We start from the raw sequence: 21,227 nt of genomic DNA, 5'->3' as shown, positions 1-21,227 counted from the left end.
CAATATTGCTAGCGATATCGCTTAGTGTGACAGTACCTTATGATCTAGAGAATGGAGACATTTTTAACAATTAAATTGTAAAGTTTGTTTTTGTAAGTAATTTGCCATTTTTCCCATGTTATTAAATGGGAATAACCCTTAAAGTACCAAATAATACATTATACACTAGGGTTGAGGAAAAAGAATTACAAGAACCCTGGTCTAGCTGCCTTCTCACTAGTCCATAATTATCGGACCAGAGCCCTGCAAACCTTTTCCTACTTGCTGGCATCCATTTCCTTATTAGTATGCCTGGCACAATGTCAAGTCATCGCGACAGGCATGTAAATGAATGTTAAGGTAGGAGGAGGATTTTAGGGCTCTTCTCGAGTTGGCCAATGTCTACAGACTTGGTAGCTAAACCAGGTAATGCAATTTTTTTTTACTTAACTCTACTATTCTACTATACACTATTCTATAAAAAAGTGTTGAGTATCCCAGTTGTGCTAATGTGCAATTCTCTTTTTGTGCTGAGTTGGCATGGTAAATTTAGGGCAGTTTAATAATACAATTACAAATACAAATGTTTAATTACAATTATAATTACAATTACAATTTATAATACAAATTATACTTGTACAACATCTGTATTACTTATGAACTAGAGTTGTCACTGTTATATATACCCCACTGCTGGTACTTTTGGAATTTAACCATGTTTGGACTAATTGTTTTAGCCCTGTGTATTTTAATATCTACTTTAAAGAAAGTATACTACTATGCTATTAATGCATGGGAACTATGTAAGCTCCTATTATACAGACATTATCATCATTGTCCTCATTGGGGCTCACAGTAAAAAATTCCCTATCACTGTGTCTTTGGTGTATGGGAAGAAACTGGAGAAGGCAGAGGAAACCCATACAAACGCGGGGAGAATATACAAACTCCTTGCAGATGTTGCCCTTTGTGGGATTTGAACCCAGGACTAGAGATGAGCAAATTTGTTTGGATTCGCTTCCGAATACCATCAGACTCGAATATTGTTTTTGCAATATTTGTCGAACACATCCAATTGCCATTAGAGTCAATGGGAGTAGAAATTACTGAATATATTCGGAAACCAATCATAAGACATATATTCGGCACGAATAATGTTCCAATATGGGCCGAATATGTCAAAGTCAGATTCTGGGCCAAAATCCAAACAAATTTGCTCATCTCTGCCCAGGACCCTAGTGCTGCAAAGCAACAGTGCCAACAACTGAGCTAGAATGCTGCCCATACTAATAAATAATATTTTGTAAATTAGATTATTGCGTACTTGATGTCTTTGCCTGTAAGTTAACACTTTTGTATTGCATACATAGTGTATTTTTTGCATTTTAATCTTTCTGTATCTTTAGAAAAAATTGCAGGAAGTTTCTACAAAGTTCCGACTTTTCCAGAAACCAGTAAACTTTGAGCAGCGTCTCATAGAATCGAAAAGAATTCTAGATGAAGTGACCTTGGAATTACCAGCTTTGGATATGAAGAGTGTTGAGCAGGATGCTGTTCAGACTCAGTTGGATCATTGTATGGTGAGTGCTGTTCTTTGAAAAGATTTATTTTGCTTAATTCAGCATAAAGCTTTTCTTGGTTTCTCAGAATTATGTCTATAACTATATACTGTATATTCTGAAATGAAGGCAGACGGTAACTGTACTGTGTAATATAGTGAGGTCAATTTCACTACATCTAAATGAAACAATTACATCTATGTGTACTAAATTAATAGCAGTCAGTGTTCTGCCATCAAAAGACAAAGTGATAAGATTGTATGTGCCTCATATTAAAAACTAAAATTTTAGAGATATAGTAGGATATGGTTATTGTTCTCTAAAGTGGGATTCCCATATCACCAAACAATTGCAATTCTCAGACAATCAATGACTTTTTCTCCCACTTCTCCCTGTGCAGTTTCCTGGTCACCCAATTGTACAAGGATCTTGAGCCTATCTCTTTCTTTTGACTGGAGCTATGCTGCAATTACTTCTCAGGATAAGACTTTGAAGTGACCAGCCATGGTCCATTCATTCTCACTAACTTTTTTTTCCAAGAGGTCAGACTCACACTGAGTAACATGCCTTTACAGGATAAAAAATACCTGTTTAAGCTGGGTGAAGTGAAAACTAATGTACAGTTGGCAAAAAAGTATTTAGTCAGCCAAGTACAAGTTTTGACACTTACAAAGATGAGAGAGGCCTGTGATTGACATCATAGGTAGACGACAACTATGAGAGTCAAAATAAGAAAACAAATCTAGAAAATCACCTTGTTTGATTTTGCAAGACTTATTTTGCAAATTATGGTGGAACATAAGTATCTGGTCACCTAAAAAGATGCATGATTTCAGGCTCTCACAGACCTCTAACTTCATCTTTAAGGGGCTCCTCTGTCTTCCACTCATTACCTGTAGTAATGGCACCTGTTTGAGCTTGTAATCAGTATAAAAGACACCTGTCCACAACCTCAAACAGTCGCACTCCAAACTCCAGTACAGTGAAGACGAAAGAGCTGTTGGAGGACACCAGAAACAAAATTGTAGCCCTGCATGAGGCAGGGAAGACTGAATCTGCAATAGGCAAGCAGCTTGGTGTGATGAAATCAACTGTGGGAGCAATAATAAGAATATGGGAGACATATAGGAGCACTGATAATCTCCCTCGATCTGGGGCTCCACGCAAGATCTCACCCTGTGGGGTCAAAATGATCACAAGAACAGTGAGCAAAAATCCTAGAACCACACGGGGGACCTAGTGAATGACTTGCATAATGCTGGGACCACCATAACAAAGGCTAACATCAGTAACACACAACACAACTAGGGACTCAGATCCTGCAGTGCCAGATGTGTCCCCCTGCTTAAGCCAGTACATGTCTGGGCCCATATGAAGTTTGATAGAGAGCATTTGGATTATCCAGAAGAGTATTTGGAGAATGTCATATGGTCTGATGAAACCAAAGTAGACCTGTTTGGTAGAAGCAAAACTCATCGTGTTTGGAGGAGACAGAATGCTTAGTTGCACCCAAAGAACACCATACCTACTGTGAAGCATGGGGGTGGCAACATCATGTTTTGGGGCTATTTCTCTGCAAAGGGACCAGGATGACTGATCCATGCACATGAAAGAATGAATGGAGCCATGTATCTTGAGATTTTGAGTGCAAACCTTCTTCCATCAGCAAGGGTATTGAAGATGAAATGTGGATGGGTCTTTCAGCATGATAATGATCCCAAGTACACCATCAGGGCAACGAAGGAGTGGCTTAATAAAAAGCATATAAAAGTTCTGGAGTGGCCTAGCCAGTCTCCAGAACTCATCCCCATAGAAAACCTTTGGAAGGATTTGATAGTCCATGTTGCTCAGCAACAGGCCCAAAACATCACTGCTCTAGAGGAGATCTGCATGGAGGAATGGTCCAACATACCAACAACAGTGTGTGCCAACCTTGTGAAGACTTACAGAAAACGTTTGACCTCTGTCATTGCCAACAAAGGATATATAACAAAATATTGAGTTGAACTTTTGTTAATGACCAAATTCTTATTTTCCACCATAATTTACAAAATAATTCTTGCCAAATCAGACAAGGTGATTTTCTGGATTTGTTTTCTCATTTTGACTCTCATAGTTGTGGTCTACCTATCATGTCAATTACAGGCCTCTCCCATCTTTTTACATGGGAGAACTTACACAATTGGTGGCTGACTAAATACTTTTTTCCCCACTTTATATGAAGCCTTATAATATTGATACTTGATCATCAAAAAGTGTTCCTGCAACTGTAACAATGTATGATGAATAATAGAACCCAATAATGACAAATCTTCCATTGAAAATACTTCTTATATCTCCTGACTCTAATGTTGCTTGTCATGTAGAAGTTGAACTATTCCTCAGTGTTTCGAAAACACTATATTGGGTTTATTCCGGTCAATTTTTCAATCCTCTGCCTCATTTTTATACTTAGTCGTTAGTTCACATGTTTATAATGTTATTTTACTATGTGTTTTTGTAATTCTTTCCAGTGTATCTCTCAATTATTGTGCTTAATGATGCAGCAGAGAAGAAATGTGTATTTAATCTGTTTGTTTGTGAGGTCATTAAAGGGTCCAGTAAGCATAGCCAGGGGTAAATTATTCTGAGCACTTAGGATAAAGATGAGTTTAAAAAGCCATTTCACTGTAGCACTCGTACTCTACAGACAAAGTGTGGAGAGAGTACTGCTGAGTTTTAATTAAAAATATTAATAATTGCAGAAATATAACATTCATGCAAGGTCTTTTTTATTTAACACAAGTTACCTATAGGTTTTTTTTTTACTCTTTGGATTCTATGTTTTTTTTTCATGTTTGGCACTGCTAAGGCGCTTTCACTTACAATTGCTAGTCATAAAAGCTGCAATATATTGTAATAATTTATTCATCTACAACTTCTACCACATTTTAGGAACTGAACTTTTAAAATCACGCAATGCTGTCTCAGAGTTTCAGTGTTGATATAAGATCATCAATGTCCTTCTTCCATAGAGCACACAAAGCCAAATCAAGAATCATTACTGTTCAAGACTGAAAAAAGCAGAACGCAATACTAACCCATGACATTTTCATGGCGCAAATCTGAACTGTAAGCAACGGTATTGCATTTTATAAGGCGCCCATAAATGTAGATTCCATTACCTCAGATGAGGTTGAAAAAATATGAGGCAGATGAATATGTTTAAATACTGTCACTGATCCTGAGCATGAAATGCATTTGAAAGTTTATTACCTGAGCAATTTCCATATTAGAAAAAATAAAAATGAAGTGTATTTTATACAGGTTTTGACAACCATGTTAGACCTGTTTCACACTTCAGTTTCTTGTGTCAGTTAAAATCCGCTAAAAAGGCGGAAAGCGGATCCGTTCCTAACTGATGTGAACGGATGCCACCGGATCCGTTGTTTTGACGGATCCGCCGAATGAAGAATTTTAAAGGAACCGCTGCCTGGGAAGGAGAGAGAGAGAGAATATTTTCTCTGTCTGCCAGAAATGATTTCAGGGTTAAATTTCCTCCTGACTTCATTCCTCCGGGCATGCGCTCTATACAAATGCGGATTCTGCAGTACAAAAAACGTTACATGGTCCGTCCAGGCATCTCGGCGGACGCAAAAAATTGACGGATCCGCAAAAAAACGGATCCAATGGATGGCCATCCGTCAAGATCCGCCGGTAATGCAAGTCAATGGGGAAAAAAACGGATCCGCCAAAAAAAATGGCGGATCCTTTTTTTGCAAAAACGGCGGATTTTGACTGATGGTCAAAAATGGAAGTGTGAAACAGGCCTTAGCAATGGTTGTATCATTTTTACTCATGAAAAATCAGAGTTAGAATCATAGAATCATAGAATCATAGAATCGTAGAGTTGGAAGGGACCTCCTGGGCCATCTGGTCCAACCCCCTGCTCAAAGCAGGATTCGCTAAATCATCCCAGTCAGATGTCTGTCCAGCCTCTGTTTGAAGACTTCCATTGAAGGAGAACTCACCACTTCTCGTGGCAGCCTGTTCCACTCATTGATCACTCTAACTGTCAAAAAGTTTTTTCTAATATCTAATCTGTGTCTCCTCCCATTCAGTTTCATCCCATTGCTTCTAGTCTTTCCTTGTGCAAATGAGAATAAAGTTGATCCTTCTACAATGTGACAGCCCTTTAGATATTTGTAGACAGCTATTAAGTCTCCTCTCAGTCTTCTCTTTTGCAAACTAAACATTCCCAAATCCTGCAACCTTTCCTCATAAGACAGGGTTTGCAGACCGGTCACCATTCTGGTCGCTCTTTTCTGAACTTGCTCCAGTTTGTTGATGTCTTTTTTAAAATGTGGTGCCCAAAACTGGACACAATATTCCAGATGAGGTCTGACCAAAGAGGAGTAGAGGGAAATAATGACTTCACGTGATCTAGACTGTATGCTTCTGTTAATACATCCTAGAATTGCATTTGCCTTTTTTGCTGCTGCATCACACTGTTGACTCATATTCAGTCTGTGATCTATTAGTATACCCAAGTCTTTTTCACATGTGCTGTCACTTAGCCCTATTCCTCCCATTCTATATATGCTTTTTCCATTTTTATTGCCCAGATGTAGTACTTTGCATTTCTCCCTGTTAAAAACCATTCCGTTAGTTGCTGCCCACTTCTCCAGTTTATTTAAATCTTTTTGAATCCTCTCTCTCTCTTCTCTAGTATTAGCTATCCCTCCTAGCTTTGTGTCATCAGCAAATTTAATCAGTTTACCCTCAATTCCTTCATCTAAATCGTTGATAAAGATGTTGAACAATACAGGGCCCAGGACAGAGCCCTGTGGTACCCCACTTGAGACATTCTTCCAACTGGATGTGCAGCCATTTACGACCACTCTTTGGGTCCGATCACTAAGCCAGTTATGAATCCACCTAACAGTTGCCTTGTCCATTCCATACTTAATCATTTTTTCAATAAGGATTGCATGAGAGACTTTGTCAAATGCTTTGCTGAAGTCAAGTTTTATGGGAGTTTTATGGGAAGTTGCTCTCTAGCAATTTGTGAATTCCTAAAAAAAATCTTGATATATTTCCACAGAAACTCTACAAAATTTTAAGTGAGGTTAAATCTGAAGTGGAAACAGTGATAAAAACAGGACGACAAATTGTGCAAAAACAGCAAACCGAGAACCCAAAGGATCTGGACGAAAGGCTCACGGCTTTAAAGCTTCAATACAATGAGCTAGGAGCAAAGGTAAAACTAAACTATATGTTCTGGATAAACTACACTATACAAAAATGTAACTGTCTATTAAAAGGGGAGTTAAAAAATTCAAAAATCACTCCCACAAACAACAATTTGTACAAACAAATATTTTCTTTTATTAATTCCAATGCAAGATTAAAAAACAAAAATAGGAGAGGTCATACAGGACCAAGATCAAAATGTAAATATATCAAATAATTAGTCCCATGAGAGTAAAATAATCAATCTAAGATTAGTACAAATAGCTACACACATCTCACATGCCCATGTGGAAGAGAGAGAGAAGCACTTCAATGGATTAAATACCACACAATTATATGAATATAAATCACAACCTTTATAAAAAAAATGTGATGCACAGAGGATAAATCACAACCTTTATAAAAAATGTGTGAAAATATAAAAGATTATCTATCATTATTAATTGAAGCATGAGTACACTAAATCAGAACAGTACATTTTATATAAAGTGCAAGTGCATTAGAAATAACTAATAAAGTGCATAAAGCCAGGCAATATTGGCTACATCACTATGTACATATGTAAGTCACATCAAAATTAGATGCATGTGCTATAAAGTAGCTGGGCAGATGCAGGCCAAATCAACATGGCAAAAAGAAATCCTGTTCTGTCAGATACTGTAGAATACAAGCTTTTCTGTAGAGTAGAAGCTGTTCTGCAGGACCTGGCAGCAGCCGCTACACATTGAATGCAATTGTATATTCTAGCTCTGTTCATTATGTGTACATCCAGCTGTTGGGAGCTTATAACAGCTGACTCGTGGGGGGGTGCTGGGTTTCTAATATTGATGACCTTTCCATAGGCTAGACCATGAATGTCTTTACTTTCTTTAGCCCTGGCTAAAGGTACTGTCACACTTAGCGATGTACCAGCGATCCCGACCAGCGATATGACACGGTCAGGATCGCTGGTACATCGCTAAGTGGTCGCTAGTGAGCTGCCACACAGGCAGATCTCACCAGCGACATCGCTGGGGACGGGGGTCGCTACTTACCTGTCACACCAGGCGATCCTGCATCCTCCCGCCCGGCTCCCGCGTCGCTCGTCGTCACAGCAGGAAGCGCCGCAGGAAGCTGATGACGAGAAACAGTCCAGCCTGTTCTCGCGCGATCAGCGATAACCAGCGGGGGAGCGGGTTGTAGGTAAGTATCAGACATAGCGATATCGCTAGCAATATCGCTATAACGTCACAAGTTATAGCGATATTGCTAGCGATAGCTCTTAGTGTGACAGGCCCTTAACACCCCTGCATTGATACTTAAAGTGGACGTATTGCAAGGACAACGTTGCCCAGTATTTACTCTTGCTTAATCTGATTGCCCTCCTGGTTTTTTCCTTTTTTAAATTTACTATAAGTTTTCAGAGATATGGGCCTTAATTATGCCGCGCAATCTAAGAACACACCTCCATACAATCTTGTGAGCAACACTTTTTGATAAAGACTATAAAGGTTAGCACTAAATAGACCCGCCTATATCTCTGAAACCATATGGAGGATTTAAAGAAAAAAAGACAAATAATACTCAGGGGAGAAACAGGAATAAAGTAAAACCAAAACTGGCCACTTCTGAAATGTTGATAATACTGTTTAAAGAGAACCTCTCAGTAGGATCGATTTTTGTAATGATACTATGGTAAAGATGTGGCTGTAATGGCACTGTGATACTGATTAAATTGATACCTTTTGTGAAGAAATCCACTTTGTTGTTCTTCTTTACTCATTATTTGAAGTTTTCTGCTAATTAGATTTTGGTGCACAGGGGCCGAATTGTGCACTGGGTCTTCTCCTGACTGTCTGTGATTTCCTGTCCTCTTCATCTGTCTCCAGTGTGTGAATAGCAGGTCACTGCTGAGGTGTGAAACCTAGGAGGCAGGTCATTCACAGACTGGAGGCAACAGAGGGGCAGGGAATCTCAAACAAGGAGAAGACCCTGTACACAATCCCGCCCCTGTGTATCAAACTCTAATTAGCAGAAAACTTCAAATGGTGATTAACCCCTTCCTGACATCAGACGTACTATCCCATCCATGGGACCCGGGCCCCTATGCCCATGGACGGGATAGTACATCTACCGCGATCAGCGGCGCCCACGTGGTGAGCGCCGCTGATCGCGGCCGGGTGTCAGCTGATTATCACAGCTGACACCCGGCACTATGTGTCAGGGTTGGTCACGGACCGCCCCCGACACGTTAACCCCTGGCACACCGCGATCAAACATGATCGCGGTGTAGCGGGGGTTAAAGGGAAGCATCGGCAGGGAGGGGGCTCCCTCCGTGCTTCCCTGAGCCCCCCACGGCAGCGCAATGTGCAGCTCTGCTGCGGGGGTCTCTTTCCCTACAGGCCCCCGAATCCAAGATGGCGACGGGGCCTTCGGGGGCCTGTAGGGAGCTGACTTCCTCAGTGCCTGCAAAGCGCAGGCATGAGGAAGTCTGCAGAACTGCCTGTGACAGATTGCTGATCTGTCACAGTGATCTGTGATGTGACAGATCAGCGATCTGTCACAGGACAGTGATGTCCCACCTGGGACTATGTAATAAAGTTAAAAAAAAAAGTGTTAAAATAATTTTAAAAAAAATCGCCAAATAAATAGAAAAAAAAAAAATATTCCCCCAATAAATCCATTTTTTTAAAATAAAAAAACAATAAAAGTACACATATTAGGTATCGCCGCTTCAGTAACGACCTGCCCTATAAAACTATCCCATTAGTTAACCTCTTTAGCGAACCCCTTAAAAAATAAAAATAAAAAACGAAGCAAAAAATAATGATTTATTATCATACTGCCAAACAAAAAGTGCAATAACGCGTGATCAAAAAGATGCATATAAATAGCCATGGTACGGCTGAAAACGTCATCTTGTCCCGCAAAAAAACAAACTGCCATACAGCATCGTCAGTGAAAAAATAAAAAAGCTATAGCTTGCAGAAAAAAGCGATACAAAAATAATTATTTTTTATATAAAATAGTTTTCATTGCATAAAACCGACAAAACATAAAAAAACGACCTAAATGAGGTATCGCTGTAACCTTACTGACCCGAAGAATAAAACTGCTTTATCAATTTAACCGCACGCGGAACGGTGTAAACGCACCCCCCCAAAAGATATTCATGAAACGCTGGTTTTTGTTCATTCTGCGTCCCAAAAATCGGAATAAAAAGCGATCAAAAAATGTCACGTGCCCGAAAATGGTACCAATAAAAACGTCAACTCGTCCCGCAAAAAATAAGACCTCATATAACTCAGTGAGTCAAAATACGGAAAAATTATAGCTCTCAATATGTGGTGATGCAAAAACTATTTTTACAATAAAAAGCGTCTTTTAGCGTGCAACAGCCGCCAAAAATAAATACCGCCATAAATAGTAAATCAAACCCCCATTATCACCCCCTTAGTAAGGGGAAAATAAAATTAAAAGAAAATGTATTTATTTCCATTTTCCCATTAGGGTTAGGGCTAGGGCTAGTGTTAGGGCCAGGGTTAGGGTTAGGGCTAGGGTTAGGGTTAGGGTTAGGGCTAGGGCTAGGGTTAGGGTTAGGGCTAGGGTTAGGGTTAGGGGTGTGTTGGCATTAGGGTTGGAGTTAGAATTGGGGGTTTCCACTGTTTGGGCACATCAGGTGCTCTCCAAATGCAACATGGCGTCTGATCTCAATTCCAGCCAATTCTGAGTTGAAAAAGTCAAATGGTGCTCCTTCCCTTCCAAGCTCTGCCATGCGCCCAACAGTGTTTTACCCCCACATGTAGGGTATCAGCCTACTCAGGACAAATTGCAAAACAACTTTTTGGGTCCAATTTCTCCTGTTACCGTTAGGAAAATAAAAAATTGGGGGCAAAAATATCATTTTTGTAAAAAAAAATGATTTTTTTTATTTCCAAGCCCGGGCGTTATAAACTTCTGTGAAGCACCTGGGGGTTCAAAGTGATCACCACACATCTAGATAAGTTCCATGGGGGGTCTAGTGTCCAAAATGGGGTCACTTGTGGGGAGTTTCAATAGTTTAGGTAGATTAGGGGCTCTCCAAACGCACACACCCGCAGACCATTCCATCAAAGTCTGCATTCCAAAACGTCACTACTTCCATTCCGAGCCCCGACGTGTGCCCATACAGTAGTTTTCTCCCACAAATGGGGTGTCAGCGTACTCACGACAAATTGGACAACAACTTTTGGGGTTCAATTTCTCCTGTTACATTTGGGAAAATAAAAAAATTGGGGACTAATTGATCATGTTTGTGGAAAAAATATGATTTTTTTATTTTCATGCCCGGGCATTATAAACTTCTGTGAAGCACTTGGGGGTTCAAAGTGCTCACCACACATCTAGATAAGTTCCATGGGGGGTCTAGTGTCCAAAATGGGGTCACTTGTGGGGAGTTTCAATAGTTTAGGTAGATTAGGGGCTCTCCAAACGCACACACCCGCAGACCATTCCATCAAAGTCTGCATTCCAAAACGTCACTACTTCCATTCCGAGCCCCGACGTGTGCCCATACAGTAGTTTTCTCCCACAAGTGGGGTGTCAGCGTACTCAGGACAAATTGGACAACAACTTTGGGGTTCAATTTCTCCTGTTACCCTTGGGTAAATAAAATAAGTGGGGACTAATTGATCATGTTTGTGGAAAAAAATATGATTTTTTTATTTTCATGCCCGGGCATTATAAACTTCTTTGAAGCCCTTGGGGGTTCAAAGTGCTAACCACACATCTAAATAAGTTCCTTAGGGGGTCTAGTTTCCAAAATGGTGTCATTGGTGGGGGGTTTCCACTGTTTAGGTACATTAGGGGCTCTCCAAAGACAACATGACACCCGCAGACCATTCCATCAAAGTCTGCATTCCAAAACGTCACTACTTCCCTTCCGAACCCCGACGTGTGCCCATACAGTAGTTTTCTCCCACAAATGGGGTGTCAGCGTACTCACGACAAATTGGACAACAACTTTTGGGGTTCAATTTCTCCTGTTACATTTGGGAAAATAAAAAAATTGGGGACTAATTGATCATGTTTGTGGAAAAAATATGATTTTTTTATTTTCATGCCCGGGCATTATAAACTTCTGTGAAGCACTTGGGGGTTCAAAGTGCTCACCACACATCTAGATAAGTTCCATGGGGGGTCTAGTGTCCAAAATGGGGTCACTTGTGGGGAGTTTCAATAGTTTAGGTAGATTAGGGGCTCTCCAAACGCACACACCCGCAGACCATTCCATCAAAGTCTGCATTCCAAAACGTCACTACTTCCATTCCGAGCCCCGACGTGTGCCCATACAGTAGTTTTCTCCCACAAGTGGGGTGTCAGCGTACTCAGGACAAATTGGACAACAACTTTGGGGTTCAATTTCTCCTGTTACCCTTGGGTAAATAAAATAATTGGGGACTAATTGATCATGTTTGTGGAAAAAAATATGATTTTTTTATTTTCATGCCCGGGCATTATAAACTTCTTTGAAGCCCTTGGGGGTTCAAAGTGCTAACCACACATCTAGATAAGTTCCTTAGGGGGTCTAGTTTCCAAAATGGTGTCATTGGTGGGGGGTTTCCACTGTTTAGGTACATTAGGGGCTCTCCAAAGACAACATGACACCCGCAGACCATTCCATCAAAGTCTGCATTCCAAAACGTCACTACTTCCCTTCCGAACCCCGACGTGTGCCCATACAGTAGTTTTCTCCCACAAATGGGGTGTCAGCGTACTCACGACAAATTGGACAACAACTTTTGTGGTTTAATTTCTCCTGTTACCCTTGGGAAAATAAAAAAATTGGGGACTAATTGATCATGTTTGTGGAAAAAATATGATTTTTTTATTTTCATGCCCGGGCATTATAAACTTCTGTGAAGCACTTGGGGGTTCAAAGTGCTCACCACACATCTAGATAAGTTCCATGGGGGGTCTAGTGTCCTAAATGGGGTCACTTGTGGGGAGTTTCAATAGTTTAGGTAGATCAGGGGCTCTCCAAGCGCACATGACACCCGCAGACCATTCCATCAAAGTCTGCATTCCAAAACGTCACTACTTCCCTTCCAAGCCCTGACGTGTGCCCATACAGTAGTTTTCTCCCACAAATGGGGTGTCAGCGTACTCAGGACAAATTGGACAACAACTTTCGGGGTCCAATTTCTCCTGTTACCCTTGGGAAAATAAAGAAATTGGGGACTAATTGATCATGTTTGTGGAAAAAATACGATTTTTTTATTTTCATGCCCGGGCACTATAAACTTCTGTGAAGCCCTTGGGGGTTCAAAGTGCTAACCACACATCTAAATAAGTTCCTTTGGGGGTCTAGTTTCCAAAATGGCATCATTTGTGGGGGGTTTCCACTGTTTAGGTACATTAGGGGCTCTCCAAATACAACATGACACCCGCAGACCATTCCATCAAAGTCTGCATTCCAAAACGTCACTACTTCCCTTCCGAGCCCCGACATGTGCCCTTACAGTAGTTTTCTCCCACATATGGGGTATCAGCGTACTCAGGACAAATTGAACAACAACTTTTGGGGTCCAATTTCTCCTGGTACCCTTGGGAAAATAAAAAAATTGGTGACTAAAAGATCATGTTTGTGGAAAAAATACGAATTTTTTATTTTCACGCCCGGGCGTTATAAACTTCTGTGAAGCACTGGAGGGGTCAAAGTGCTCACCACACATCTAGATAAGTTCCTTGGGGGGTCTAGTTTCCAAAATGGTGTCATTTGTGGGAGGTTTCTACTGTTTTGGTACATCAGAGGCTTTCCAAACGCGACATGGTGTCAGATCTCAATTCCAGCCAAAAACGTCAAATGGTGCTGCTTCCCTTCCGAGCTCTGCCATGCACCCAAATAGTGGTTTACCCCCACATGTGGGGTATCAGCGTACTCAGGACAAATTGCACAATAACTTTTAGGGTCCTGTTACCCTTGGAAAAATAAGAATTAAGGGTGAAAAGATCATTTTTGTGGAAAAAATATGATTTTTTAATCGTATGGCTGTATGTTATAAACTTCCATGAAGCCCTTGGGGGTTCAAAGTTCTCACCACACATCTAGATAAGTTCCTTGGGGGGTCTAGTTTCCAAAATGGTGTCATTTGTGGGGGGTTTCCACTGTTTTGGTACATCAGGGGTTTTCCAATCGCGACATGGTGTCCGATCTCAATTCCAGCCAAAAACGTCAAATGGTGCTGCTTCCCTTCTGAGCTCTGCCATGCGCCCAAATAGTGGTTTGCCCTCACATGTGGGGTGTCAGCGTACTCAGGACAAATGGCACAATAACTTTTAGGGTCCTGTTACCCTTGGGAAAATAAAAATTGGGGGTGAAAAGATCTTTTTTGTGGAAAAAATATGATTTTTTTCATTGTACCGCTGTACGTTATAAACTTCTGTGAAGCCCTTGTGGGTTCCAAGTTCTCACCACATATCTAGATAAGTTCCTTGGGGGAGTCTAGTTTCCAAAATGGGGTCACTTGTGGGGGGTTTTCACTGTTTAGGTACATCAGGGGCTCTCCAAACGTGACATGGCGTCCGATCTGAATTCCAGCCAATTTTGCATTGAAAAAGTCAAACGGCGCTCCTTCCCTTCTGAGCTCTGCCATGCACCGAAACAGTGGTTCCCCCAACATATCAGGTATCAACGTACTCAGGACAAATTGCACAATAACTTTTGCAGTCCAATTTGTCCTGTTACCCTTGGTAAAATAAAAAAATTGAACCTGAAGTATTTTTTTTGTGAAAAAAAGTTAGATATTCATTTTTTTTAAATATTCAAAAATCCCTGTGACGCACCTAAAGGGTTAATAAACTTCTTGAATGTGGTTTTGAGCACCTTAAGGGGTGCAGTTTTTAGAATGGTGTCACTTTTGGGTATTTTCTATCATATAGACCCCTCAAAGTGGCTTCAAATGTGATGTGGTCCGTAAAAATAAAATGGTGTTGCAAAAATGAGAAATCGCTGGTCAATTTTTAACCCTTATAACTTCCTAACAAAAAAAATTTTGGTTCCCAAATTGTGCTGATGTAAAGTAAACATGTGGGAAATGTTACTTATCAAGTTTTTTGTGTGCCGTATCTCTGTGATTTAAGGGCATAAAAATTCAAAGTTGGAAAATTGCGAAATTTTCGCCAAATTTCCATTTTTTTCACAAATAAACGCAAGTTATTTGAATGAAATTTTGCCACTGTCATGAAGTACAATATGTCACGAGAAAACAATGTGAGAATCACCGGGATCCATAGAAGCGTTCCAGAGTTATGACTTCATAAAGGGACAGTGGTCAGAATTGTAAAAATTGGCCCGGTCATGAACGTGCAAACCACCCTTGGGGGTGAAGGGGTTAAAGAAGAACAACAAAGCAAATTTCTTCACCAAAGGTATCATTGTAATCAGTATTACAGCGCCATTACAGACATGCCTTTACATTATAAAGTCGTGTTGACAGGTTCACTTTAAGTCTCTGCTTCTAAAGGCAATTTCAATCATATTTGTTCAGGCCAAGACTGACAACTATCACCATGTAACTATTAATACATACATCACAGCAGTATAAGAGTAGTGAACATTTTCACTTGAAGTGTAGTAAGTACCTGACCACGCTTTGATATCTCCAATCTCTGCTTGAAGTTAATCCGTTGTTTCTCCTGCAGAGTGTGCTAGATCATTGTCCTGGTAAAAGAAACTCCATAGGAATTAGCAGCTTTGAACAATGGTTTTTGTCTAGAATTTCTTTACTCCCTTGTATTATACCTGATAAGAATGTCAGTCCCTGCAACAGGAAATTCTTTCCTCATCATAATGCTAATGTCAAAATTCTTTATGTTGGAAAGGTTGTTCACTCCCTCGATTTTCTGCATTGTTTGACTTACAGCATAAATATGTATATAGGCAATGGTGCAGAGAAGAATATTTCACTTTTTGGGGTACATATTGTATAATCCACTTGAGTGACTTAACCTTTAGACTGACAAAGATTAAGATGTTGAAACTATGTAGATTTTTCTAATTTTTAGTAAACAGCTGAATAAAGTCAAATCTCACTACGTCCAAATGCAGCAGAGCTGAACTGAACTGTTCCTATTGCATCTTACAATCTAATGTGTTATGGAAATCCACAGACATCACATAAGGTGGAATAAAAAAATGAGGTCTACTGCATTCACCAGCTCAGTTCTGCTACATTTGTAAATGGGTAGCAAAAACTTTTCTTGACATAATATACACCTTAAGTGTTAAGTAGGTGTCCATTATGATTGCTATTCTTCACAGCAAGTAAAATACATTACTTTTGCTACGGCGGTCATATGTCAGGCTTGTACACAAAGATAAAAATGTAAACATGTTACACTTATCAACTATGAATACATCCTAGCAGAAGTAATGCAGATTGTTAAAATTCCAGAATGCGCGTCTGATTAAAATATTGCTTCAGGCTTGCCAGCAGGGTGTTTGTCCATTACCACTTCTACCTACACTATCCTCAGTCTATTGCACATAAGATCCAGAAATGTCACAGCATACATTATTTTAATCTGTTTCATTGCCGACTGCAGGACTCCCCGTGAATTTAGTATTAGTGTTAAGTCATTTTTATCTGCAACCAACAAAGGTCTTTTTCATGCTATGTGCCCTGATACAGGAGTATTGTGCTATAAATTGAGAAACCTTCCAGGTTGGAGACTATACGCTAATTTACAAAGATGACTAGGGAGTAATTCTTAATTAAGCTTCCAAATTGCTTCAGCTTTTTTTATTTAATGCCAATTGAAGTAAGACATCTTGCTTAATTTTTAGAATATAATGAACAGCAGCAAAACTCACTCAGACATTTGATGCATTACATATTAAAGAAGTAGAAATGGATAATGACTTAGCACCCAAAATCTCATGCTTAAAGGGCCTTTTACACATAGCGATATCGCTAGCGATATCGCTAAAGCGTCACCGATTTTGTGACGCAACAGCGATATCGGTAGCGATATCGCTACATGTGACACTTACCTCCGACCTGCCTCCCCGCTGGCTATAGTTGATCGTCCTGGTCCATTTCTCGTCGTCGGCTTCCTGCTGGCGCCAACGAGTGACTCCATGGACGCAGGAGGAAGTCGTCACCAGAGCTGCCGTCTGACAGGTAAGTAACGACCCCCGACCGCTGCTGCACTGCTGGTGAGATCTGCCTGTTTGGCAGCTCACTAGCGACCATTTAGCGATGCACCAGCGATCCTGATCATTGTCGGGATTGCTGGTGCATCGCTAAATGTAACGGGACCTTAAGTCTTGGGCTAGATTCAGACTTTTTACAGGTGTCATCCATGATTTCACCTATAGCTCAGTACATGTGAAACGACTTTGTCTGGCTGTAGAAAAAAACATGTCACACATATGTAAAACATATGCCCCGCCCCCTACGTATGTTTTGGAGCCAGTGCCAAAAGAAGGCACTGGCACCGTAACACGCGTAGGGGTCCCTGGCAACATACTCCCAACTTGGGTAATATTACTTGCTATTTTTTGTACACCTTTGCTTTGTTATTTTTTTACTTTAATTTTTCATGTTGAATTTGCCTTATCTCTACTAGTTAGTTACCCTGTGCTATAGACTCCTATAGACTGCACTATACGTATGGTTACACTTCTTGACTTTACATTGATCCACATCAATTTTCCATATTGTATCTTGTACCCTTGTAATCAAAGTTTTGCTCATGATAAATTGATATTTTGACCATAGCTGGTTATTGATGCCACTGTTGGCTAGCTGTGAATGTACTTTTTTAATGGCTTTTAATGATTCCTTAAAAAGTTTATGTTACTTATAAATACTGGCAGCTCAGATGACAGTTCATGGGTGTAAACAATTCAGCAATCGATTAATGAACATGCATTCATTGGGTGGTCATTTATGGTGGAACAAAAATGATTGTTCTCAGCAGCTCATCACCCAACGCAAACTGCAGATGTGCTACTAATGACATAATACTGTATGATGACAGTTTGATCTACTAGGTATTGTTCCATGCCCATAATTTTTTACAAGCCTGTGTAAAGAAGATGGTGAACAAAAGTAGAATGACTTAAATATTGATCATTGCGCACCTTTAAAGGCCTGAGCTCATGTAATTGAAACCTAAATGTTTTTGTGTGATGGTGCAGTAGGTTAGCATTCAGAGCCCCATTTTGTCTAAAACTGGTCCTGCCTGCTCCTGATTCTTTTAGAAATGCAATGTCACTCTCACCTTTGCCATCTTTTGTATATGCTTTTGAATGCAACTCTGGTGTGTTATTGGGACTATAGTTCTGTATTCCATCCCTGCTCTGCCATTAATGCATGATAGACTGTATGATGCCTCTAAAGTGTACTGCCATTAATTGACCTCCTGAACTTTAACTGCCTTCTCCTAGATTTTTCCCTTAGCTCACTTCATGGGTAAGCAGTTACTCCATAGGGTTGCATCTATGGAGTAACTGCTTACCCATGAAGTGAGCTAAGGGAAAAATCTAGGAGAAGGCAGTTAATGATGCAACCCAGGGGGCTCTGAGGAGAAGACAAGATTCTTGTGTAGGGATAAAAGGTGAAAACCGGGAGTTGTTGGATTCTGTGTTAGGGTTTGTGGATCGCATTGAATATAAATTATGATAGAGTGCGATCGCAACCCTGTGTTCACCATGCAGTGATGGTAAACCGCGGCTAGGGAATAATGGCGGAGCGAGGCTGCGAGCAAGCCCTTTAAACACACTGAGTTACATATCACTCAATGTGATCAGAGTGCAAAGTACCTATCTCTGTTACACCATAGAGCGGTACTCTACAACAGAGCACTTAGAGCTATACTCTGTTAGACAACACAGGAGTAGAGTAATTATGTCGCTAGTTGGGGTCCCTATCGCTACCCCCCAGGGAAGTCTAGATTGGTGGTTCTGCTTGATCTGAAAATCAACTGTGCTACCTGCACACCCGACCGGAGTCAGATGCCAAGACAAATGGGAGTTCCCACTCTACACTGCCTGCCTAGACACTCAAACACCATGCTAGAAGCGGCACATGTGCACACAGAGTGGTAGCGTATCCGCTCACACACATAGCACAAACGATACTAGCACGCTTGCGTGCGCCCCAAAGAATCTTTTATATGTTCTGCTCATGCCCAGTAGAACAGGACCTTGCCTGTGGACCAATCTGGAGCTGGCACATCACCAGAACAGCTGACGACTGACCACCAATGAGAGGTCACCACATCTTGAGCATGCTCAGTAGGGTAATTTCTGGACTTAGCCTCCAGAACATCTGTTTGCCACTGCCTATTGCTGGTTGCCATAGACTTGGCAGGAATGGCAGCAATAACCAAGCGAATAACATGAGCCTGAGCAAGATGATGGGACCAATGTCTTTGCTCAGCAGCACCCACTGCCGCTGAAGCAGAATGGGAGACCGCAGAGGCAGACAAGGCTTGGGATCTACCACATGCAGTGGGAGAATCCTGGTGCCTAACACCCAGTTAAACCCTTTCCAACATCGGGCATAATAATGCGCCGATGTCAGACTCCCTCCCTTTGATGTGGGCTCCGGCGTTGAGCCTACATCTTTCCTGGGACATGTCAGCTGTTTTGAACAGCTGACTGTGAGGGAAGAGGGAGAATCACTTTTGGATTATAGGTGCAGAACATCTCCGTCCACTCCTTGAATATGCCCCCTCTCTTGGCATGCATTCCCCAAAGCCAAAAAAGCAATGCAATGCTTTTCTTTAATTAAAAATACAGGAAGAAGCTCTTTGAAGCTCGGTCCCCACCAATTAGCAACAGAGTTTGAGCTCTCTGCAGCTACAGGCAAATTGGATTCTTTTGACTGACTGAAGCACATGGAGACACCATGGCCCAACAAGTCATAGCAAGGCTCTGAGGCATTGAATCTGGAAAATGACCAATAATAATAGAATGCAATATCTCTGAGACTAGCCGAGCACATAATACGAATCGGCGTTCCTTCCCCTATATGCCCGTGCTCAGCAGCCATCTGTAGCACTCTGCATTATTGAGTTATAAAGCATAGCTACCAGGAATTACATATGGTAGGCATATTTAGTCTCTATGCGCAGATAAAATCCAGCGGAAACCAGTGGCGGCACCACCGACCCATTCAGTGCTTTGGGAGGAAAGTTATGGGCCATCCATAATTCTGGACAGTAAATCATATTCTCAGACTTGGGAGGAGAGAGACAGCCAGGCCCAGGGGTGGCAGCAGAGTGTGAGAGGAAACAGCCTAGGAGATATAAGGCAGTCCCTAATTTTGGACTGTTTTCTACTGGCAGGAGGTCCACTACCTGATGCGGCCAAGGGAATCACATAACTAAGATTTGGACTTGTGATCCATCAGCACCTCCCTGTGGTCACATGCTACATAACATGGTGATTGCAGCCTTTCCATACCCTACCTTTGTACTGCACTCCTGAATGTATACTTGTATATTGTTCTGTATATTATCCCCTTTCTGACATCTGACGTACTATCCCGTCCACGGTACCCTGGCCCCTATGACCGGGGAAGGGATAGTATGTCATTGCGATCAGCGGCGCTCCCGGGGGGATTATCACAGTTGACACAAGACACTATGTGTCAGGGGCAGTCACGGGCTGCCCCCGGCACGTTAACCCCAGGCACACTGCGACCAAACATGTTTGCAGTGTACTGCGGGTTTAGAGAAGCATCGGCAGGGAGGAGGCTCCCTCCGTACTTCCCTGAGACCCCCAGCGCAGCGCGATATGCTGCGCTGCTCTGGGGGCCTCCTTCCCTGCAGGTCCCTGGATCCAATATGGCCACGGGGGCCTTCGGGGGCCAGCAGGGAGGCGACTTCTTCTGTGCTTGCAGAGAGCAGGCAGTGAGGAAGCCTCTGCAGCGCCTGTCAGATCGCTGATCTGACACAGTGCAGTGTGAAGTGTCAGATCAGCGATCTGACACATGACAGTGATGTTCCCCCTGGGACAATGTAATAAAGTAAAAAAAAGTGTAAAAATAATTTATAAAAAATCACTAAGTAAATTTTGTGAAGCACTGGGGGGGTACAAAGTGCTGACCACACATCTAGATAAGTTCCTTGGGGGGTCTAGTTTCCAAAATGGTGTCACTTGTGGGAGTTTCAACAGTTTATTCACAACAGGGGCTTTCCAAACGCGACATGGCGTCCGATCTCAATTCCAGCCATAAAAGTCTTCCCTTCTGAGCTCTGTCATGCACCCAAATAGTTGTTTACCCCCACATATGGGATGTCAGCGTACTCAGGACAAATTGCACAATAACTTTTGGGGTCATGTTACCCTTGGAAAAATAAAAATTTAGAGTGAAAAGATCATTTTTGTGGAAAAAATATGATTTTTTAATTGTACGACTGTACATTATAAACTTCTGTGAAGCCCTTGGGGGTTCAAAGTTCTCACCGCACATCTAGATAAGT

The 21,227-nt window shown here is 41.4% G+C and overlaps 1 protein-coding gene across 7 annotated transcripts in view; it reads left to right on the top strand.

The window, feature by feature from the left end:
* Positions 1-21,227, top strand: part of DMD (dystrophin) — a 3,834,938-nt gene that overhangs the window by 1,501,413 nt on the left and 2,312,298 nt on the right. For all 7 annotated transcript variants that reach the window (XM_073550686.1, XM_073550687.1, XM_073550688.1 and 4 more), the window contains 2 exons: positions 1,386-1,559; positions 6,622-6,777. In XM_073550686.1, coding sequence (XP_073406787.1) covers positions 1,386-1,559; positions 6,622-6,777 — 330 coding nt within the window. The remainder of the gene's footprint in view (positions 1-1,385; positions 1,560-6,621; positions 6,778-21,227) is intronic.

The sequence above is a fragment of the Dendrobates tinctorius genome, unplaced genomic scaffold (assembly GCF_039654945.1).
Source record: "Dendrobates tinctorius isolate UK_male_01 unplaced genomic scaffold, ASM3965494v1 ptg000166l, whole genome shotgun sequence".
NCBI classification, from domain to species: domain Eukaryota; kingdom Metazoa; phylum Chordata; class Amphibia; order Anura; family Dendrobatidae; genus Dendrobates; species Dendrobates tinctorius.
The sequence above is the reverse complement of the archived record's forward strand: the minus strand, read 5'-3'. Positions and strand labels throughout refer to the sequence as shown.